General features: G+C 39.8%; 1 protein-coding gene across 3 annotated transcripts in view; it reads left to right on the forward strand.

The window, feature by feature from the left end:
- Window positions 1-15,662: 15,662 nt before the first annotated feature.
- The window catches only part of HFM1 (helicase for meiosis 1), a 110,962-nt gene continuing 103,442 nt past the window's right edge, over window positions 15,663-23,182 (forward strand). For all 3 annotated transcript variants that reach the window (XM_061411250.1, XM_061411251.1, XM_061411249.1), the window contains exons 1-2: window positions 15,663-15,759; window positions 22,400-22,512. In XM_061411250.1, coding sequence (XP_061267234.1) covers window positions 15,689-15,759; window positions 22,400-22,512 — 184 coding nt within the window. In that variant the 5' untranslated portion in view covers window positions 15,663-15,688. The remainder of the gene's footprint in view (window positions 15,760-22,399; window positions 22,513-23,182) is intronic.

Raw genomic sequence — 23,182 nt, forward strand, 5'->3', positions numbered from 1 at the left:
AGGAGTGTTAGTGTAGAATGTGAGATTTTTGTGATTTAGAGCACACAGAGTAATTACTGAAAAATAATCTTGCTTTCTGGTTTGAGGTTGTTACTAACTATATCCTAATAAAATTTTATAAGTCTTGTTTTTGGTATGGAGAAAAGAAGTTGAATATCTTATAAACCAATCCTCCCACAAATAGCAGTGTTATAACTCTAGACAGAATGCAGAAAAACACAACTACCTGAGGGTTCTGGAGACTGAACAGAGAGAGAGAGAGGTTTTTGTTTTTTTTTTTAAGACAAATTTGGAAGGCAAAATGTGGACTATGTGATTAGAAAAAAAACCATTTATTCCCAGCCTTAATTGACATACAGCATTGTATAATTTAAGGTTACATACATTCATATATTGCAAATGTTTACCACCATAGCATTAGCTAACAGCTCCATCCTGTCATATAATCGCCTTTCTTTTTTTGTGGTGAGGACATTTAAGATCTATTCTCTTTGCAACAAGTATATAATACACTATTATTAGCTATAATCACCACGCCGTACATTAGATCTCCAGAACTTGTTAATTTTATAACTGGACTAAACATCCCCACTTTTTAAATGTTTTGTTCAGAGGCCCATGTTACAATTCACCCTGTAGTCTCCACCAACAGTGTTTAGGGTATGTGGTCTCATTATTGTTGGCAGCGGTGAAAGTCCTGATTCTCCATTAAGCATATTCTGATATCTTTACAGAAGGGAGGAGGGGTCTTGGGGATGCTGGAAATGTTCACTATTTTTTATTAAGATGATGATTTCACAGATGTATACAACTGTCATAACTCATTCAATTGTATGTTTTAAATGGATGCAGTTTTGTACATAAATTATTTATCAATATATTTGATAAGAAAAAAATGAGAAAGCCTTTTTCATATCATTCTCCACAGCTGAAATCTATTTCTCAGTCAGTAACAGCCCTTAACTAATTCTGTCCTGGTTCTGCCCTTCGAAACCATACCTATAAAAGCATAATCAAATTATTTATTCCACTGTAAGAATCTCTCAAATATTTGAAAAGAGGCACCTTACTTAGTCTTTTCTTCTCTATATTAGATACCACCTCTCCCCAATTCCCCACTCTCTGACTCTAAAAAATTAAATTATTTAAGTCCTAAGCTATTTAGCCTTCCTGTTTCCCACCTTTGAATATACTTTAGTTTGTCAACATTAGCTGATAAAAAAGAATCATCCAAAACTAAATGCAATGTGCCATACATTATCTATTTAGATTTGTTCAAGGGAGATAGCATACTTTTAGAAAGATCAGGGAACAGGTATAGGGAAATTTGAGTTCTCTGGTTCTGCCAGTGTGTGACTGGCTTTTTGATCTTAAGCAAATCAATCCCTCAGTATAAAAAAGGAGCTAGAATTATTTATTTGATCCAAGATTCATTTTTAGCATCTGAAAATGAAAGCACAGGTAAGAAACCTCTGAGAAACTTTCTCAATTAGGGAATATAAATCAACAGATGCATTCTGCTTAAAAATGATGTAAGCAAAAAGAAACACCAACATTTTGTGACTTGAAAATAATTTTTTAGTTTTGTATCAGATGTGTGTTTGAAGGGATGTTCATTTTTCCATTTGTGTGGAGATTAATGATCCCTAACTTTGGTTGTTAGGAGATTTTCCAGTCATGTGGTTTGTGACTTGCTATGTAATCTCTATGGATTGGAAAAATTCAAAACATATGGCAGCTCAGATGTTAAGTTGGGTGAAATTAAAAATTAAAAAATTTCAGAGTCGTTTAGAAGATGCTTTGCTGTATATATTTTTTATGTCATTTTTATATATGAATATGTTGAGAAAATGCCACTTGGGAATGAAGTCTAAGGAAAAATATATCTTCTTTATACTTTAAGTCCACTCTAGGTAACAGTGTATGTTTCAAATGAAATAGGACTTTGTTCAAAGTCAGAGATTTTAAAAATAAACTTTTTCTAATTGAATATTTAAACAACAACTGCAACCAAATCAGTGACAACTGCTGTTCAAAGGAAATAGTATGGTACGTAGAAAGAGCCAGGCATAGAGAAATTCAGCCAAAATTACTATATTAAAAATCAAATTCTAATTTGTGGAATATTTCTTCATTTGAATACATTTTCAGGTAAGTTGTGTGAATGGTACTTTTTTCAATCCAGGAAAAAAATTCTAATTATCCAGTATTATAGATAATAGCCTACCAAATCATTTATTTCTCTAAAACTTCCCCAAATACCTGAAGCGGGAAATGGCAACCCACTCCAGTATTCTTGCTTGGAGAATTCCATGGGCAGAGGAGCCTGGCAGGCTATACAGTCCATGGGGTCACCAAGAATCTGACAGGACTGACACTTGCACATACTTAAAAAAGATGCTGGATTCTTTCTCTTTTTTCTTGAATTAAGGAGATACTTTGTTACAGAAGACAAACACAGACTCCCAATTTTATCTGAACTTTTAGGTCTAATAATCTTAGTGGCCTTTTTTTTTTTTTTTTTACTTCTAAATATGATTTAGCATATTGCTTAAGCTCTTTATAAGGACAAGTTAAAATCTTAGGGTTTTTTGTTTGTTTAAAACAGGAACATATTTTCAGCAAAATGAATGACTTCAAAACTCAAATTGTTATATTTCAACATTGTTAAGTAGAACATTTTTGTTATTTTTCAAAGATAAGTTTTTTAAGGGAAACTGTTTTGAACAGTTGTGGAAATATTTGTTCATTATGTGACATCACAGGTCCACTTACTGTTTTAACATAAAATTACAGAAATATAGAATACAATGAAATCATCTAGAAAAAAAAAACAAAAAACAAAGCTTCCCCAAATGATTTCTGATACAAAACATTCTACAAAGAATATTCCTACTGGTTGGTTACTTGCCCATTTCTACAAGTGAGGATGGGATATAAAGTGTGAACACAGCTGTGGGATTTGGTAGGAGTTCTTTTTTGGAGTTAATGGTGTGATTGTTTTCCTAAGATAGAATTGTTCAAGTGTTCTGTTAATTAAGGAACACATAAAATAGGCAAGTACAATTCCTAATGTTCAATAACACCTGAAAGTCTGACAGCTCTTTTTATTCCACAGTTATCTGAAAAAATTCTAACAATACACATTAACTTGCTTCACTTTCACATTAATCATTGTTTTATCTTGTTGTTTCCTGGGCATATAGGGTTTTTATTTCCCTCCCAATCTCCATGTATTTTCTTAAGTCAACACTTTTCACCTTTTGGAATGTGTTCTTGGCCAGAATGGTCTCACCTGGACTTGCTTTAACCCACCCCCCTCTAATTTCTAGTGGAAGGACAACATTCCTTCTACTTAAATACATATATTCTCCATCCATGCTGAATCCACTCTATCCACGCACACAGACAATGCATCTACTGTCTCAGCCCCTCACTCATTATTTGTGTGAATTCTTAGACATTTTCCCCATGCACTGAATGAACAAATGCTTTAAGCTGTAGAGTGTTTTTTTTTTTTTTTTTTTTTTGTGACACTAGTGTTTCATATGTCACTAATTTGAGTTAGATAAAGCAAGGTAACATTGCAAGTGACTTTTTCCCCACCAAAGACAACAAAGCAAGTTATTGCTTTGAAACCATACCTCCTAATTGTCAGAATCCCAGCTCCACTGACACTCCCCACCCAAATGTCCCTCCTGTTTCCCAGCTGGCAACTGGAGGAAGGGCTTCATAAACTCTCCTGGCTTTAGCAATCAGTCCTATCAACTATCACAAATAGCATATACTTTTCATAAGATAGGCACACTTTCCTGGCTGATTCACAGCTCCTACTTACAGCTGCCATTGCAGCCATGGTAACAGTTCTGTTGCTTCATACTGTTGCCTGTGCTCAGGCTATGCACTGTTCCGAGGCCAGCAGAGCTCTATCAAGGCGGGACCTTCCACTCTGGAAGGTTTAGCAGGGCCAGGCCCTGGGAGTGGTCTGTGAGCATAATTTAGTAGCCTCTCCTCCACAGCCTGGTCCCTACACCTTCTTTTGCTGCTTCTTGATGAATCTGCTGCTCCCTGAATGCAAATGTCTTTCTCCTGGTGCCTAGAACCGGGGGGGTAAGGCGGGGCCTTAACCTCAGCATCCGTTGAGCTACTTTTACGCCTTATGCACTTCATTATACCCACTCTTCCTCCAGAAAGTTATCTCACGTTCCCAGGCCTGAGGGCAGGGCAACAGGGTTGGGGGCGTCAGGGCAGGGGGACGAACAGCTAGAATTTCCAGAGAACGTTTTCAGATTTAGCCCCTTCCGGTCTCTGGTGATTATTCATAGTGACAACCGTTGTGAGAAACAACAGTGGCTCAGACGGTAAAGCATCTGCCTACAATGCGGTAGACCAGGGTTCGATCCCTGGGTCGGGAAGATCCTCTGGAGAAGGAAAAGGTAACCCACTCCAGTACTCTTGCCTGGAAAATCTCATGGATGGAGGAGCCTGGTAGGCTACAGCCCATTGAGGTCACAAAGAGTCGGACATGACTGAGCAACTTCACTTTCACTTCTCTGGTGATTATTCATAGTGACAACTGTTGTGAGAAAACAGACGTGTCTATTTTTCTTTGTGATGGCTTCAGACTCCAGGCAGACATGGATACAGCACTCCCAGCTTTGTTCCCTGGAACAAAGTGCATGCTATTACATGCACTGTGCTTTCTCAGTGCTTTGGCATATTTAAACATGAGATAACCCATGCTTAAATACATCTTAACTCAATATATATCACAAATGAATAATTACCTGCTAGTTTTAGTAGTATCTCTCACCACTCCCTCTTGCTTCCTGGAAAGGATTCTAGGCAGATGCATTATTCTTTATTCTTCATGGTGTTTCTTATTTCTGTTATTCTATCCGAACTCCAATCTGCCCAGTATCTTAACTAGTTACTTGCGTACATGCTAAGTTGCTTCAGTCACATCCAACTCTGTGCAACTCTAGGGACTGCAGCCTACCAGGCTCCTCTGTCCATGGGATTTCCAGACAAGAGTACTGGAGTGGTTTGCCATGACTTCCTCCAGGGGATCATCCCCACCCAGGGATCGAATCTGAATCTCTGATGTCTCCTGCATTGGCAGGCGGGTTCTTTACCACTACCACCACCCGGGAAGCCCAACAGATTACTTGCAAACATTGTAAATCTCTTTATTTGAAATAATGATATAATGTGCATGCATGCTTAGTCGTGTCTGACTCTTTTGCAACCCCATGGACTGTAGCCCTCCAGGTTCCTCCGTTCATGGGATTTCCCCGGCAAGAATGCTGTAGTGGATTGCCATTTCCTCCTCAAGGGGATCTTCCAGACCGAGGGATTGAACTGGCCTCTCTTGGATCTCCTGCATTGACAAGTCGATTATTTACCACTGCACCACCTGGGAAGCCCAATGATATAATGGTGATACAATCACCTCTAGAAAGGATCTTAATTCTAAACAGCATATAAACAATTTAAATTAATCATTAACATATTAATCATAACAATTTGATCATATTACTGTAAGACCTTGCCAATTACTCTGTTATCTTTAGATAAAAACAAAAAAAAGAATGCCTGTTCTTAAAATCTGTTTTATATTCTGATCCCTGATATTTAGAAATCTTTTAAAAATGTCTGTCAGTGGCTTTTTAAAGTCCCCTCAAAGAATCTTTGTAGATACATCCCATGTTTTATGAAGACAGTCTTATATAAAATTCTGGATGCCATTCAGGTAAAGCCTACCTCCTTCAGATACTAATCACCTGAAGGAATGCGTTTATTCCTATCTACCCAAGGACTTTATAATAATGGCAGAAGAATTTACTAAGAATGACTGAACACAGTATACTCTGTAAGGAGAAGTGTGTACAACTTGTTACACAAATCTAAATACAACTACCCATAGAGAATGTGCACTGGTTATCCCTCTCCATTTACTCATTCTGGAGAAATGGGTATAAAATTTTAATCAGGAAATAATTCTATTCCAATGTGGAATACTGTCCCAAAGCCTCTGTTCTGGCATGTTTGCTTACATTTTAGACTCTACTTATGTAATTACAAGGAAAAAAAACCAGCCATTGAATACTGAGTATTTATCAACCGATTTCTATGGAAGGCTTACATTCTTTGTATTAATACACTCTGGCTAGCTGTGGCTGGGAGATGCTTTAGCTCTGGGTCTAATTGGAGCACCCTATCCAGAGGTCTCATTAAAATCAACATTCTTGGCTTTGGAGAACTGAAAACCAGAAAACAGACATTTTAAATTCATTTTGGCTGAAGACTCAATTTCTGCCTAAAAGCAAGCAAATGGAGCAAATGGATCTCCTAAAATATGAGTACTAGTTTCTTCTGCATCATTAAACATACTTCTTAGAAGCTGGAACTCAAGGAATTACTTCTAATTAACATTTTTCGTTTATTTTCCTGGTTACATAGAGACTACTAAATCTTTCCCTAAACAACAATTAACTTTTGACTATCAACCCTTCATATTTTTTCTATTTAAGCATCTATTAAATGTATAGATAGCATCAGACTCTTCTACACGATTGTGCATAACCTCTGAATTTCTCTTTCCTCCCATGAATCTCATCATACCAGACTTGATTTCTTTCTTTTTCTTTTTATTTCCTTAGATATTAACTGTCCACTTTTCAGAGTCTCCCAAATGGGCTTACCTTTTCTTTTCCAAGTCTGACAATAGCACAACATATTTCTGGCTGTCATACAGAGAAAAATAGTCTTGAAGTTACAACATTTCTTGGTGCTTCCTTATCTACTGCCATCAGCATTAATTTTTCAGTTATCAGCTCCTCTTGATCAGAGTTTTAAAAGAATGAACGCCATAAAGTAGAGAAAATTTTTATTATGTTGACTTTATGAGCCAGAACCTAAAGCATCAATTGTATTAGCAGAAATCTATTTGTTTCCTGTGTCATAAACATTTATTTTTTGTTTTTCAAGTTCTTCCAGTCTTTCAAGACACCCCCTCCTTTATTTGAAATAAATAAAACTTGTTGGTCTATGGTATGCCCAAAATGGATCAAAGACCTAAACTTAAGAGCTAAAATTGAAACTCTCAGAAGAACACATTGGAGTAAATCTTCAAGTAATGGAATTTGGGAGTGAATTCACAGTAATGACACCAAAACACAGGTTACAAAAGAAGGAAAAAAAAAGATAAATTGGACTTCACCCAATTAAAAACTTTTGTGTATCAAAGGATACTATCATGAAAGCAAAAATAAAACCTACTGAATAGGAGAAAATATTTATAAATCATGTTAATATCCAGAATATTTTAAAATACATAATAAAAGATAATAATAATAAAATAATGATAAACAAATAGCACAAATATTAGCAATGGATGGTTATAGCAAACACCCTCTTCCAACAACACAAGAGAAGACTCTACACATGGATCATCACCAGATGGTCAACACCGAAATCAGTGATTATATTGTTGTTACATTATATTATTGTGTTATATTGTGTTATATTATATTATTGACTATATTCTTTGTAGCCAAAGATGGAGAAGCTCTATACAGTCAGCAAAACAAGACTGGGAACTGACTGTGGCTCAGATCATGAACTCCTTATTGCCAAATTCAGACTTCAATTGAAGAAAGTAGGGGAAACCACTAGACCATTCAGGTATGACCTAAATCAAATTCCTTAGGATTATACAGTGGAAGTGAGAAATAGATTTAAGGGACTAGATCTGATAGACAGAGTGCCTGATGAACTATGGACGGAGGTTCGTGACATTGTACAGGAGACAGGGATCAAGACCATTCCCATAGAAAAGAAATGCAAAAAGCAAAATGGCTGTCTGGGGAGGCCTTACAAATAGCTGTGAAAAGAAGAGAAGTGAAAAGCAAAGGATAAAAGGAAAGATATAAGCATCTGAATGCAGAGTTCCAAAGAATAACAAGGAGAGACAAGAAAGCCTTCCTCAGTGATCAATGCAAAGAAATAGAGGAAAACAACAGAATGGGAAAGACTAGAGATCTCTTCAAGAAAATTAGAGATTCCAAGGGAACATTTCTTGCAAAGATGGGCTCGATAAAGGACAGAAATGGTATGGACAAGCAGAAGATATTAAGAAGAGGTGGCAAGAATACACAGAAGAACTGTAGGGAAAAGATCTTCATGACAAGATAATCACAATGGTGTGATCACTCACCTAGAGGCAGACATCCTGGAATATGAAGTCAGGTGGGCCTTAGGAAGCATCAGTACGAACAAAGCTAGTGGAGGTCATGGAATTCCAGTTGAGCTCTTTCAAATCCCAAAGGATGATGCTATGACAGTGCTGCACTCAATATGCCAGCAAATTTGGAAAATTCAGCAGTGGCCACAGGACTGGAAAAGGTCAGTTTTCATTCCAATCCCAAAGAAAGGCAATTCTGAAGAATGCTCAAACTACTGCACAATTGCACTCATCTCACACGCTAGTAAAGTAATGCTCAAAATTCTCCAAGCCATGCCTCAGCAATATGTGAACCGTGAACTTCCAGATGTTCAAGCTGGTTTTAGGAAAGGCAGAGGAACCAGAGATCAAATTGCCAACATCTGCTGGATCATGGAAAAAGGAAGAGAGCTCCAGAAAAACATCTATTTCTGCTTTATTGACTATGCCAAAGCCTTTGACTGTGTGGATCACAACAAACTGTGGAATATTCTGAAAGAGATGGGAATACCAGACCACCTGAACTGCCTCTTGAGAAACCTATATGCAGGTCAGGAGGCAACAGTTAGAACTGGACATGGAACAACAGACTGGTTCCAAATAGGAAAAGGAGTACGTCAAGGCTGTATATTGTCACCCTGCTTATTTAACTTCTATGCAGAGTACATCATGAGAAACGCTGGGCTGGAAGAAGCACAGGCTGGGATCAAGATTGCCTGGAGAAATATCAATAACCTCAGATATGCAGATGACACCACCCTTATGGCAGAAAGTGAAGAGGAACTCAAAAGCCTCTTGATGAAAGTGAAAGAGGAGAGTGAAAAAGTTGGCTTAAAGCTCACATTCAGAAAACAAAGATCATGGCATCTGGTCCCATCACTTCATGGGAAATAGATGGCGAAACAGTGGAAATAGTGTCAGACTTTTTTTTTGGCTCCAAAATCACTGCAGATGGTGAATGAAATTAAAAGATGCTTACTCCTTGGAAGGAAAGTTATGACCAACCTAGATAGCATATTCAAAAGCAGAGATATTACTTTGTCAACAAAGGTCCGTCTAGTCAAGGCTATGGTTTTTCCTGTGGTCATGTATGGATGTGAGAGTTGGACTGTGAAGAAAGCTGAGTGCCGAAGAATTGATGCTTTTGTACTGTGGTGTTGGAGAAGACTTTTGAGAGTCCCTTGGACTGCAAGGAGATCCAACCAGTCCATTCTAAAGGAGATCAGTCCTGGATGTTCTTTGGAAGGACTGATGCTAAAGCTGAAACTCCAATACTTTGGCCACCTCAATGGAAGAGTTGACTCATTGGAAAAGACCCTGATGCTGGGAGGGATTGGGAGCAAGAGGAGAAGGGGACAACAGAGGATGAGATGGCTGGATGGCGTCACTGACTCGATGGACATGAGTTTGAGTGAAGTCCGGGAGTTGGTGATGGACAGGGAGGCCTGGTGTGCTGCAATTCATGGAGTCACAAAGAGTCGGACATGACTGAGCGACTGAACTGAACTGAATGAATAGACACTTCCCCAAAGAAAATATTTAAAAAGCCATAAGGCACATTAAAAGATGCTCAACATCATTAGTCCTTCAGTTCATTACAGTTCAGCCGCTCAGTTGTGTCCGACTCTTTGTGACCCCATGGACTGCAGCACGCCAGGCTTCCCTGTCCATCACCAACTCCTGGAGCTTACTGAAACTCACATCCATCAAGTCGATGATGCCATCCAACCATCTCGTCCTCTGTCGTCCCCTTCTCCCACCTTCAATCTTTCCTAGCATCAAGGTCTTTTCCAATGAGTCAATTCTTCTCATCGGGTGGCCAACGTATTGGAGTTTCAGCTTCAGCACCAGTCCTTCCAATGAATATTCAGGACTAATTTCCTTTAGGATGGACTGGTTGGATCTCCTTGAAGTCCAAGGGACTCTCAAGAGTCTTCTCCAACACCACAGTTCAAAAGCATCAATTCTTCAGCTCTTAGCTTTCTTTATAGTCAAACTCTCACATCCATACATGACCACTGGAAAAACCATAGCCTTGACTAGATGTCCCTTTGTTGGCAAAGTAATGTCTCTGCTTTTTAATATGTTGTCTAGGTTGGTCATAGCTTTTCTTCCAAGGAGAAAGCATCTTTTAATTTCATGGCTGCAGTCACCATCTGCAGTGTTTTGGGAGCCCAAGAAAATAAAGTCTGTCACTGTTTCCACTGTTTCTCCATCTATTTGCCATGAAGTAATGGGACTAGATGCCATGATCTTTGTTTTCTGAATGTTGAGCTTTAAGCCAGCTTTTTCACTCTCCTCTTTCACTTTCATCAAGAGATTTTTTGGTTCTTCTTCACTTTCTGCCATAAAAGTGATGTCATTTGCATATCTGAGGTTATTGATATTTATCCTGGCAATCTTGATTCCAGCTTGTGCTTCATCCAACTTATGTGATGTACTCTGCATATAAGTTAAATAAGCAGGGTGACAATATACAGCCTTGATGTACTCCTTTCCCAATTTGGAACCAGTCTGTTGTTCCATGTCCAGTTCTAACTGTTGCTTCTTGACCTGCATACAGATTTCTCAGGAGGCAATTCATGTGGTCTGGTATTCCCATCTCTTTAAGAGTTTTCCACAGTTTGTTGTGATCCACACAGTCAGAGACTTCGGCGTAGTCAGTAAAACAAAAGTAGATTTTCCATTCCTAGGTATATATATAAATAATTGAAAACAGGGACTGAGAACAAGATTATTTTTTTCTGCCTCATGTGCTTTTTATTTATTTAAAAATTTTTTTATTTTATATTGGAGTATAGTATTGTTGATTAACAATGTTGCACTGGTTTTAGGGGTACAGCAAAGTGATTCAGTTATACATGTTTTTCAAGTTCTTTTCCCATTTAGTTTGTTATATAATATTGAGCAGAGTTCCCTGCTGCACAGTAGGTGCTTGTTGGTTATCCATTTTAAACATAGCAGCGTGTACATGTCAGTCCCCAACTATCCCCCGCCCAACCATAAGTTCCAGAATGGAGTTTTATATACCATTTTTTCATAGCTGCATTATTCACAACAGCCAAAAGGTTGGAAGCAACACAAATGACCATCCATGAATGAATGGGTAAACAAAATGTGGTATATATGTACAAATGGAATTCAGTTTCATAGACTCAGTCTTGTCTGACTCTTTGTGATCCCATGGACACTGCCTGCAGCACTCGAAGCTTCCCTGTCCATCACCAACTCCTGGAGCTTGCTCAAACTCATATCCATTGAGTAGGTAATGCCATTCAACCATCTTATAATCTGTCCTCCCCTTCTCCTCCTGCCTACAATCTTTCCCAGCATCAGGGTCTTTTCCAGTGAGTCAGTTCTTCACATCGGGTGGCCAAAGTATTGGAGCTTCAGCTTCAGCCCTTCCAGTTAATATTTAGGGCTGATTTTCTTTAGGGTTGACTGGTTTGATCTCCTTGAAGTCCAAGGGACTCTCTAGAGTCTTCTCCAATACCACAAATGGAATGCAAGTGAAAGTTGCTCAGTCGTGTCTGACTCTTTGCAACCCCATGACTACACAGTCCATGGAATTCTCTAGGCCAGAATACTGGAGTGGGAAACTTTTCCCTTTTCAAGGGCATCTTCTCAACCCAGGGATCAAACCCAGGTCTCCCACATCACAGGCGAATTCTTTACCAGTTGAGCCACAAGGGAAGCCCAAGAGACTTGAGTGGGTAGCCTATCCCTCCTCCAGCAGATCTTCCCCATCTAGGAATTGAACCAGGGTCTCTAAGAGTCGGACACGACTGAGCGACTTCACTTTCACTTTTCACTTTCATACATTGGAGAAGGAAATGGCAACCCACTCCAGTGTTCTTGCCTGGAGAATCCCAGGGACCGGGGAGCCTAATGGGCTGCCATCTATGGGGTCGCACAGAGTCGGACACGACTGAAGCGACTTAGCAGCAGTAGCAGCAGCCCCTGCATGCAGGCGGATTTTTAACCAACCGAGCTATCAGGGAAGCTCACCTTAAAAGGAATAAAACTCTGATACTTGCTACCTCATGGATAAACTCTGAAAACATCATGGTAAATGATATAGGCCAGACATAAGATAAACACCATCTAAATCCATAAATCCAGTTATATGAGGTACCTCAGATAGACCAATTCTTAAGGAGGGAAACTAAAATTACCAAGAGCTGAGGGAAGGATTAAGCATTTTATTCAATGAAAATAGGCAACAATATCCGGAAAGCCATAATTTAAAAGGGATTATAAACTTCTGGAGAAAACAGGGAGAGGCGGGAAGGGAGAGGTTGGGGGCTCCGGCGATCCATTGCTTAGAGCTCGGCTTAGCCAGGCTGGGGGTCCTCCGGGCCGGTGAATAGGCGCTCGGCTCCCAGGGCCGGCGAAGAGGTGAGTTCGGCGGAACCTGGACGCCCGCTGGGGAAGGTGGGGACTGGGACCCGGGGCTCTCACAGGAAGGAAAAGATGGGAGAACAGGGACCCAGCGGGGAGGGAGGCCAGGTTGGCTGCTGGGAAGTGGTCGATTTTCCAAAGCAAGAGTCGAGCGGCAGGAGACGGGCGCGGGGAGGTGTATGTAGTACGGCCGGCAGGACCCCGTCCCCGCCCCAGCCCGCGCGGTTCCTCAGCCGCCTTCCAGTCAGAAGGTGCGAGGCGAGGCCTGAGGCGGCTCCGGCTTGTGAGGGACGGGTTGGAAGGCCGCCGGCCCACAACGCTAGCGGAATCGTGCGTTGCTTTGGCGGTTCCCGGAGTCCCGCGTGTTTATTCCAAAGTGTGTTTCACGCCCGGGGCGGAGCGGGAGGGCGGCGCGCATGTAGCCGTGAGTCCGCAGCGACGCGACCCTAGATTCCCGGGCCCAGTGGCGGCGCTCGCGCCCGCGTCGTGGTCACTCGCCCGGCTTGAAGACTTCCACCGCGCGCCCGGGAGTCTGGGGTGGGCTTGCTCGGATTTAGGGTACATCAGGGGGGTGTTTTTACCTCAGACCCCGATTCGGTTCCTGCTGTAGCTTTTCGGCCCCCTGCGTCTCACCGGGCAGGTGGTGGAGATCAGGCCTCCGACTGTACAGACCTCTCCCTGGCTGAGACTCAGGGTGGTAATTTGTTCCCACGTTCATTCTCTTTGCCAACTTACTTCCCTGCAGTCATTTGTGACGGTTGGTTTTTCCAGTGAATGTTGGTCTGTCTTCACTGACTACCGATTTCTGGCAAATCCGTATTTATTATCTAGGTTTCTGCACTTTTGAAATGTGTATTTCTGAGGGTAAAAGTTTTAAGAGATAACTAATGGATCTGAACATTTTATACAATAAGGATTGTAGAAGGTAAAATCGGAGAAGGCAATGGCACCCCACTCCAGTACTCTTGCCTGGAAAATCCCATGGCCGGAGGACCTTGGTGGGCCGCAGTCCATGGGGTTGCTAAGAGTCAGACATGACTGAGCGACTTCACTTTCACTTCTCACTTTCATGCATTGGAGAAAGAAATGGCAACCCACTCCAGTGTTCTTGCCTGGAGAATCCCGGGGACTGGAGAGCCTGGCGGACTGCGGTCTATGGGGTTGCACAGAGTTGGACACTGCTGAAGCGACTTAGCAGCAAATGATTAATAAATTGAGAAAAATGAAGAGGGCAACTATGCTAAATAGATGGAAAGGAGAAAAGCCCAATAACTAAACAAATGAAAACCCCCACAATATTCTGATAAAGTAAGAACAGTTCTAATGTAATCAGATTTAGCCCTTTGTTAGTAGCATTTTGTAAAGGGGTACATATGGAAACATTTTTCTCTACATACTTCCTGATGTAATAATGTGTCTCTTCATCACATCAGGGAGGGCTCAGAATTGAAGGGACTTGCTCTGACTTGGTCGGAGAAGGCAATGCACCCCACTGCAGTACTCTTGCCTGGAAAATCCCATGGACAGCGGAGCCTGGTGCGCTGCCGTCCATGGGGTCGCTAAGAGTCGGACACGACTGAGCGACTTCACTTTCACTTTTCACTTTCATGCATTGGAGAAGGAAATGACAACCCATTCCAGTGTTCTTGCCTGGAGAATCCCAGGGACGGGGGAGCCTGATGGGCTGCCGACTATGGGGTCGCACAGACTTGGACACGACTGAAGCGACTTAACAGCCGTAGCAGCAGTAGCTCTGACTTGGTAATGTGGATTTCTCCACGAGATGGCGCTCATATAGTGTCTTTGATTTTAGTTTCCATCCTAAGGAACGATTTTCAGTATATTAACTATCACAGAATAAATAGAAATGTGGCTTATATTTTATGACATGTGCATCTGATTTCGTGTTTTATCGTGTAGAGTTTTATGTTTCAGAAATTAGAAAAAAAATTGAGATGTAGTGTTGATGTGCAGGGGGAAGAATTGTATATATCCATAGACATGGTTCTATTTGTGTGTGCGAGTGTGTCCAACTTTTTGCAACTCCATGGACTGGAGCTCACCAGGCTCCTCTGTCCATGAGATTTTCCAGACAAGAACACTGGAGTGGTTTGCCATTTCCTCCTCCAGGGAATCTTCTCTACCCTCGGATCGAACCTGAGTCTCTTGTGTCTCCTGCATTGGCAGGTGGATTCTTTATCATTGCACCACCTGGGAAGCCCAGATTTTTGTTATTTTTTCAGGTAGCCAATACTGAATGTTTTTATACTTTACATTTAGATAACACCACTGAATGTAAAAATTATCTTTTTAAGCATATATATGTGTGTGTTATATAATATGAATATAAATATATATGTGTTAAACTTGTTAATTTTTTTATTTTGAAAAATTCAAACATATATAAAAATAGACAGCATTCTAAGGAACTCCACGTACCTATTATGTAGCATTAGCAATTACTAACTCATTGCCAATTTTTTTCATCAGTATTCCTTAACATTTTCCTATTTATTTAGAAGTAAGTCTACTCTGTTCCTTGATTTTGAAGGAAATCCCTGCATATGTACACAGCATATTTTTAGAAACACACACATTCACAATAAAATGTACTGTCTTATACAATATCACAGTAAAATGCACTATACTCAAAAATAATGGTATGGACAAAGTATTTTAAGAGCCCAAAAGGAGTCACTAATTTTGTTTTCCATAAGAGGACAAATTCAGAGAAGCCTTTGAAGAAGAAATGACATTGACCTGTTCCACGAAGTATGGGTAGGAATATGTCAGGTGGAGAGTGGAAGAAAACACATTTTAAGCATTTGTGCAGCATGAAGAGAGGCATACATGTGTGACTATGTGTGAATGAGTGGATAACAGTGTAATGTATTTAAATATTTAAGCACTTAGGAGGAAATTGCAGAAGAAAACCTGTGATTATTTTAGGAAATTAATAATTATAGTTTATGGATCTAGAAAAATTTTTTCTACATCTTTGTAAATGGGCTATAAATGGATTTTGGTATTTTTTAGATTTATGACAAAGTCCAGCTTTTAACAATGTTGGAATCAAATGACTCCGTGTTTTCCTTGGATAATTTGTTTTTTGAAAAAACAGATGAAGCTGAAAAGTAAGTCTGCTTTAAAAAATAGCAGTCTGTTTTTGGTTTGTTATTTTTATAGCATTTTAGTTTTATCTTTGGTAAATTTATAAATAAAAAATAAGGGATCAACAGAATGACATTTCAGGTATATACTTGGTAAACATGGAATTCAGGTATAAGGGAATAACTGAAGTTTGACATATTTTAATTTAAAAAATAGAATAGATTCTTGCCTATTTGGCTTTCATTTATTTGCATTTCTGGTTTGTTCAAGTTACTTTTGGCTAAAGTAAAGACTGAAAGTAATGGTCAAAGAGTAGCTCAGGACAAGGAGTGATGATGGCAGCTTTTGGAAACAGAAAGGGCAGTGTGCCAAAGGCCAAGTGTGATAGGCAGGTTCAATAGGCAAGCAGTAATCAGGGGTGGAAATAAAAATGTGACACTAAAGGAAATATGAATTGGGGAATAGGGAGTCTGTTAAATACTGGCTTTTAAGGATTTTCACAAGTGAATCATTTTAATTCTAAGTTTTCTATGTATTCTTTTTTAGTGAATCATTGAGTAAATTATTTATTGCTCACTTATTCTTTTATTTATTCAAATATTGACTGAATAAGACTTTTAAAGACTTTAAAGACTTTTACTTTAAAAAACTTAAAGTCAGCTTGAGGTTCAACACATATATGGAAGAATCATTCATAAATAATGTGACCATGTAATTCAGACTGGAACACTTTTGAGAGTGAAAGAATGCATCCAAATAGAATGACAGTTGTTAATCAGGACTGGCATCAGCAAATTTGGAACATATGGTTGCTCTTCTAACAATACAAAGTATTGTTAGTTCCTTCAGACTTCACCTAACAGTCATGAGTAGGACTGTATTGCTGAGTCCTATGGGACCCTATGGGAAGTCCCTTCCCACCAGGGAATTATTGACCCTGGAGATGATCTTAGAACTCTGTGACATAGTCCTGAATTTCACTTGTTTTGGTGTATTGTCAGACAATCTGTTAGATATTGTCAGGTAATGTGTTCAGATTTTTTATTAGGGAAAATAGAGCTGCAATAGCTATGTTTGAGGTGCTATGAGATGTAGAAAAGTGAAAGACTGGGCCTCTTCTGGGAGATAAAACCCTAAACAAAGCAATAAGGAAAAAGATCATCAAATCCTCAGGACTTGGCTTAGACAGTTTATGTGGTGTTCTTCAACTTTATTTTCTGTTTCCCAATGCTTGCTGCTGCTGTTGCTAAGTCACTTCAGTCGTGTCCGACTCTGTGTGACCCCATAGACGACAGCCCACCAGGCTCCCCGTCCCTGGGATTCTCCAGGCAAGAACACTGGAGTGGGTTGCCATTTCCTTCTCCAAAGCAGGAAAGTGAAAAGTGAAAGTGAAGTCACTCAGTCGTGTCCGACTCTCAGCGACCCCATGGACTGAAGCCTACCAGGCTCCTCCGTCCATGGGATTTTTTCAGGCAAGAGTATTGGAGTGGGGTGCCATTGCCTATCTTTGTTCTAATGAAGGACAAGCCAACTTAGGTTGGAAAGGAAATATTAAAACATTACATGTTAATAGGATCACAGCTGAACAATAGGGCAATAGGCAGATGCCAACAGGGTGACAAAATCTCATCAGTTACTACAGGTTTTCAAACTGATTGTCAATTTCAACTGATTTCTTGGCTTTTCTGTTGTCATAGATGATTTTGGACCAGGAATATTTGGGTTAAGACATTAATTAGTAATAATGTTTTGGTGTCATTTATAGACTTATGACCCATGATTAGTTGTCCAGTGTATCATCAGTAATTTGTTAACTTGTATTGGTTAAGATGCTAAAGTTTTGGAATGATTTATTACCTTTTTTTAATATTGGAGCAGATTAAGATCCCTGTTACAGCATTTGAATTGGAGAAAATAAAATGGAATTATAGCCATTATTTAGATAGCATACCTCAGAGCAGTGTCATTAATCCCATGATACACAAGGAAAAAAGATTGAGAATGTATAGGGATATGCTATATGCTGCTCTATAAGGATAAATTGAAGTCATCACAGAAAGGTAGTATATTAAGTTTAAGAGTTTGTAACTGAGTGTTGTTCAGTTGCTCAGTCTTGTCCAACTCTTTGTGACCCTATGGACTGCAGCACACCAGGCTTCCCTGTCCTGGAGTTTGTTCAAACTCATGTTCATTGAGTCGATGAAGCCATCCAACCGTCTCGTCCTCTGTCGTCCCCTTCTCTTCCTGCCTTCAGTCTTTCCCAGAATCAGGATATTTTCCAATGAGTTGGCTCTTCGCATCAGCTGGCCAAAGTATTGAAGCTTCAGCATCTGTCCTTCCAATGAATATTCAGGACTGGATTCCTTTAGGATTGACTGGCTTGATCTCCTGGCTGTCCCAGGGACTCTCAATGAGTCTTCTCTAGCTCCACAATTTGAAAGGATCAATTCTTTGGCACTCAGCCTTCTTAATGGTCCAACTCTCACATCCGTACACAACTACTGCAAAAACCATAGCTTTGACCATATAGACCTTTGTCAGCAAAGTAATGTGTCTGCTTTTTAACACACCATCTAGGTTTGTCATAGCTTTTCTTCCAAGGAGCAAGTGTCTTAATTTCATGGCTGCAGTCACTGCAGGAATTTTGGAGCCAAAGAAAGTAAAGTGTCACTGTTTCCATTTTTTCTCCATTTATTTGCCTTGAAGTGATGGGACCTGCCTTTGGAGAAATCTGTATGCAAATAAGGAAGCAACAGTTAGAACTGGACATGGAACAACAGACTGGTTCCAAATAGGAAAAGGAATACGTCAAGGCTGTATATTGCCACCCTGCTTATTTAACTTATATGCAGAGTACATCCGGAGAAGGCAATGGCATCCCACTCCAGTATTCTTGCCTGGAAAATCCCAATAACAGCAAAGCCTGGTAGTCTGCAGCCCATGGGGTCGCTAAGAGTCATACACAACTGAACGACTTCACTTTCACTTTTCACTTTCATACATTGGAGAAGGAAATGACAACCCACTCCAGTATTCTTGCCTGGAGAATCCCAGAGACAGGGGAGCCTGATGGGCTGCCATCTATGGGGTCACACAGAGTCAGACACGACTGAAGTGACTTAGCAGCAGCAGCAGCAGCAGCATACATCATGAGAAACACTGAGTTGGATGAAGCACAAGCTGGAATCAAGATTGCTGGGAGAAATATCAATAACCTCAGATATGCAAATGACATCACTTTTATGGCAGAAAGTGAAGAAGAACCAAAGAGCCTCCTGATGAAAGTGAAAGAGAAGAGTGAAAAGCCTGGCTTAAAGCTCAACATTCAGAAAACTAAGATCATAGTATCTGGTCCCATCACTTCATGGCAAATAGGTGTGGCAGACTTTATTTTTTGGGGGCTCCAGAATCACTGCAGATGGTGGCTGCAGCCATGCAATTAAAAGATGCTTAATCCTTGGAAGGAAAGTTATGACCAACCTAGACAGCACATTAAAAAGCAGAGACATTACTTTGCCAACAAAGGTCCGTCTAGTCAAGGCTATGGTTTTTCCAGTAGTCATGTATGGATGTGAGAGTTGGACTATAAAGAAAGCTGAGAGCTGAAGAATTGATGCTTTTGAACTGTGGTGTTGGAGAAGACTCTTGAGAGTCCCTTGGACTGCAAGGAGTTCCAACCAGTCCATCCTAAAGGAGATCAGTTCTGAGTGTTCATTAGAAGGACTGATTTTGAAGCTGAAACTCCAACACTTTGGCCACTTGATGCGAAAAGCTAACTCATTTGAAAAGACCCTGGTGCTGGGAAAGATTGAGAGCAGAAGGAGAAGGGGACAGAGGGTGAGATGGTTGGATGGCATCACCGACTCAATGGAGATGAGTCTGAGTAAACTCCGGGAGTTGGTGATGGACAGGGAGGCCTGGTGTGCTGCAATTCATGGGGTTGCAAAGAGTCAGACACGACTGAGTGACTGAACTGAACTAAACTGAACTGATGGGACGGGATGCCATGATCTTAGATTTTTGAATGCTGTTTTTTTTTTTTAATTTATTTTAATTGGAGGCTAATTACTTTACAATACTGTGGTGGTTTTTGCCGTACAGTGACATGAATCAGCCATGGGTGTACATGTTTCCCCCATCCCAAACTCCCCTCCCACTTCCCTCTCCATCCCATCCCTCTGGTTTGTCCCAGTGCACCGGCTTTGAGTGCCCTGTTTCATGCATCATACTTGGACTGGAGATCTATTTCACATATGGTAATATACACGTTTCAGTGCTATTCTCTCAAATCATCCCACCCTCACCTTGTCCCACGGAGTCCAAAAGTCTGTTCTTTATATCTGTGTCTCTTGCTGTCTCACATATAGGGTCATTGTTACCATCTTTCTAAATTCCATATATATGCTTTAATATACTGTATTGGTGTTTTTCTTTCTGACTTATTTCACTCTGTATAATAGGCTTCAGTTTCATCCACCTCATTAGAACTGATTCAAATGTGTTCTTTTTAATTGCTGGGTAATATTCCATTGTGTATATGTACCACAACTTTCTTATCCATTCATCTGCCAGTGGACATCTAGGTTGCTTCCATGTCCTAGCTATTGTAAACAGTTCTGTGATAAACATTGGGTACACATATCTGTTTCAGTTCTGGTTTCCTCAGAGTGTATGCACAGCAGTGGGATTGCTGGGTCATATGGCAGTTCTATTTCCAGTTTTTTAAGGAATCTCCACACTGTTCTCCATAGTGGCTGTACTAGTTCACATTCCCACCAACAGTATAAGAGGGTTCCCTTTTCTCCACATCCTCTCCAGCATTTATCGTTCGTAGAGTTTTTGATAGCAGCCCTTCTGATAGACATGAGATGGTACCTCATTGTAGCTTTGATTTGCATTTCTCTGATAATGAGTGATGTTGAGCATCTTTTCATTTGTTTGTTAGCTATCTGTATGTCTTCTTTGGAGAAATGTCTGTTTAGTTCTTTGGCCCATTTTTTGACTAGGTCGTTTATTTTTCTGGTATTGAGCTGCTGCTAAGTTGCTTCAATCGTGTCCAACTCTGTGTGACCCCATAGACGGCAGCCCACCAGGCTCCCCTGTCCCTGGGATTCTCCAGGCAAGAACGCTGGAGTGGGTTGCCATTTCCTTCTCCAATGCATGAAAGTAAAAAGTGAAAGTGAAGTTGCTCAGTCATGTCCAACTCTTTGCGACCCTATAGACTGCAGCCTACCAGACTCCTCCGTCCATGGGACTTTCCAGGCCAAGAGTACTGGAGTGGGGTGCCATCACCTTCTCCGGTATTGAGCTACATGAGCTGTTTTTATGTTTTTGAGATTAATTCTTTGTCAGTTGCTTCATATGCTATTATTTATCCCACTTTGAAGGCTATCTTTTCACCTTGCTTGTAGTCTCCTTCATTGTGCAAAAGCTTTTAAGTTTAATTAGATTCCATTTGTTTATTTTTGCTTTTATTTCCATTGCTCTGGGAGGTGGATCATAGAGGATCTTGCTGTGATTTATGTCAGAGTGTTTTGCCTATGTTTTCCTCTAGGAGTTTTATAGTTTCTGGTCTTACATTTAGATCTTTAATCCATTTTATTTTTGTGTATGGTGTTAGAAAGTGTTTTAGTTTCATTCTTTTACAGGTGGTTGACCAGTTTTCCCAGCACCACTTGTTAAAGAGATTGTCTTTTCTCCATTGTATATTCTTGCCTCCTTTGTCAAACATAAGGTGTCCATAGGTGCATGGATGTATCTCTGGGCTTTCTACTTTGTTCTATTGATCTATATTTCTGTCTTTGTGCCAGTACCATACTGTCTTGATGACTGTAGCTTTGTAGTATAGTCTGAAGTCAGGCAGGTTGATTCTTCCAGTTCCAATCTTCTTTCTCAAGATTGCTTTGGCTTGAATGTTGAGTTTTAAGCTAGCATTTTCTGTCTCCTCTTTCACCTTCACCAAGGGGGTCTTTAATTTCTCTTTGCTTTCTGCCATAAGGGTGGTGTCATCTGCACATTGAGGTTACTGATATTTCTCCTGGCAATCTTGATTCTACCCTGTAATTCATCCAGCCTGGCATTTCTCATGATGTACTCTGTATATAAGGTAAATAAGCAGAGTGACAGTATACAGCCTTGATGTGCTCCTTTCCCAATTTTGAACCAGTCTGTTGTTCCATGTCCATTTCTAATGATTGCTTCTTGACCTGCATCCAGGTTTCTCAGGAGGCAGGTAAGGTGGTACGGTATTCCCATCTTTTTAAGAATTTTCCAAAGTTTATTGGGATCCACAGTCAAAGGCTTTAGCATAATCAATAAAGCAGAAGTCAGTGTTTTTCTAGGATTTCCTTACTTTTTCTATGATCAAACAGATACTGGCAATTTGATCTCTGGTTCCTCTGCCTTTTCCAAATCCAGCTCATACATCTGGAAGTTCTCAGTTCACATACTGTTGAAGCCTAGCTTGAAGGATTTTAAGTATGACCTTGCTGGCATGTCAAATGACTGCAGTTGTGCAGCAGTTTTTGGCATTGCCCTTCTTTGGGATTGAAATGAAAACTGACCTTTTCCAGTCTGTAACTGAGTTATGTTTAGTTAATAAATATGTAGTTTCTGATGTTATATCTTTGTTAACATAAATTCATATTTTTGTATTTTATATAGCCACCTAGACAGTGAAATATCTATGGATTGGTTTCTTCCACCTGCTCCACTGATTTCAGAAATTCCAGATACTCAGGCATTAGAGGAAGAAATAGAAAATCATCAACTGTTAGGTAAACTATCACATATAAGTTGTAAAGTCAAACCCATTCAGCTCATGTCAATGTAAAAAGATCTAATATTGAAATATTCATTTCTTTTATATTAATGGAATAAAATGAAAGTTAGAGACTAATTCAAAATAGTGGTCACCAAACCTTAAAATCTGAAACATTTTCCTTCTCCATGCATACATATGCACACATATGTATATTACAGGCACAAAATATACTATCACACACACCTGTTATATTGTTCTGTGAATTTGTTTTCCTCATCCCATTAAAACTATCACTGCTATTTAGTTTTTGTCTTAGACTTTACTAAAGGTAGGATCCTCTGGTTTAGGAAACCAGATTCATGAAATACACTGAGTGAAAAAAACAAGATGCAAAAACTATATAGTGTGTTATCATCTTTACAAAGTTAGAAAACAAACACACTCAAATAGTATATGTGACCTAATGTGATATTGTTGGTAAAACTGATTTTTAAATTAAGTATTAGGTTCATGCATGTACATTTTATTATTAAGTTTCAAAATTTTTATGTATTTTATACTCATATATAGAAAATTATATATAGAATGTAGTAATTCTATTGTGTGTTATAATAGAACACACACCCATATATATAATATGTATGTATACTAGTATAGTATAAATGATAAGGCAAATTTAAGGC

The sequence above is a fragment of the Bos javanicus genome, chromosome 3 (assembly GCF_032452875.1).
Source record: "Bos javanicus breed banteng chromosome 3, ARS-OSU_banteng_1.0, whole genome shotgun sequence".
Taxonomy (NCBI): Eukaryota; Metazoa; Chordata; class Mammalia; order Artiodactyla; family Bovidae; genus Bos; species Bos javanicus.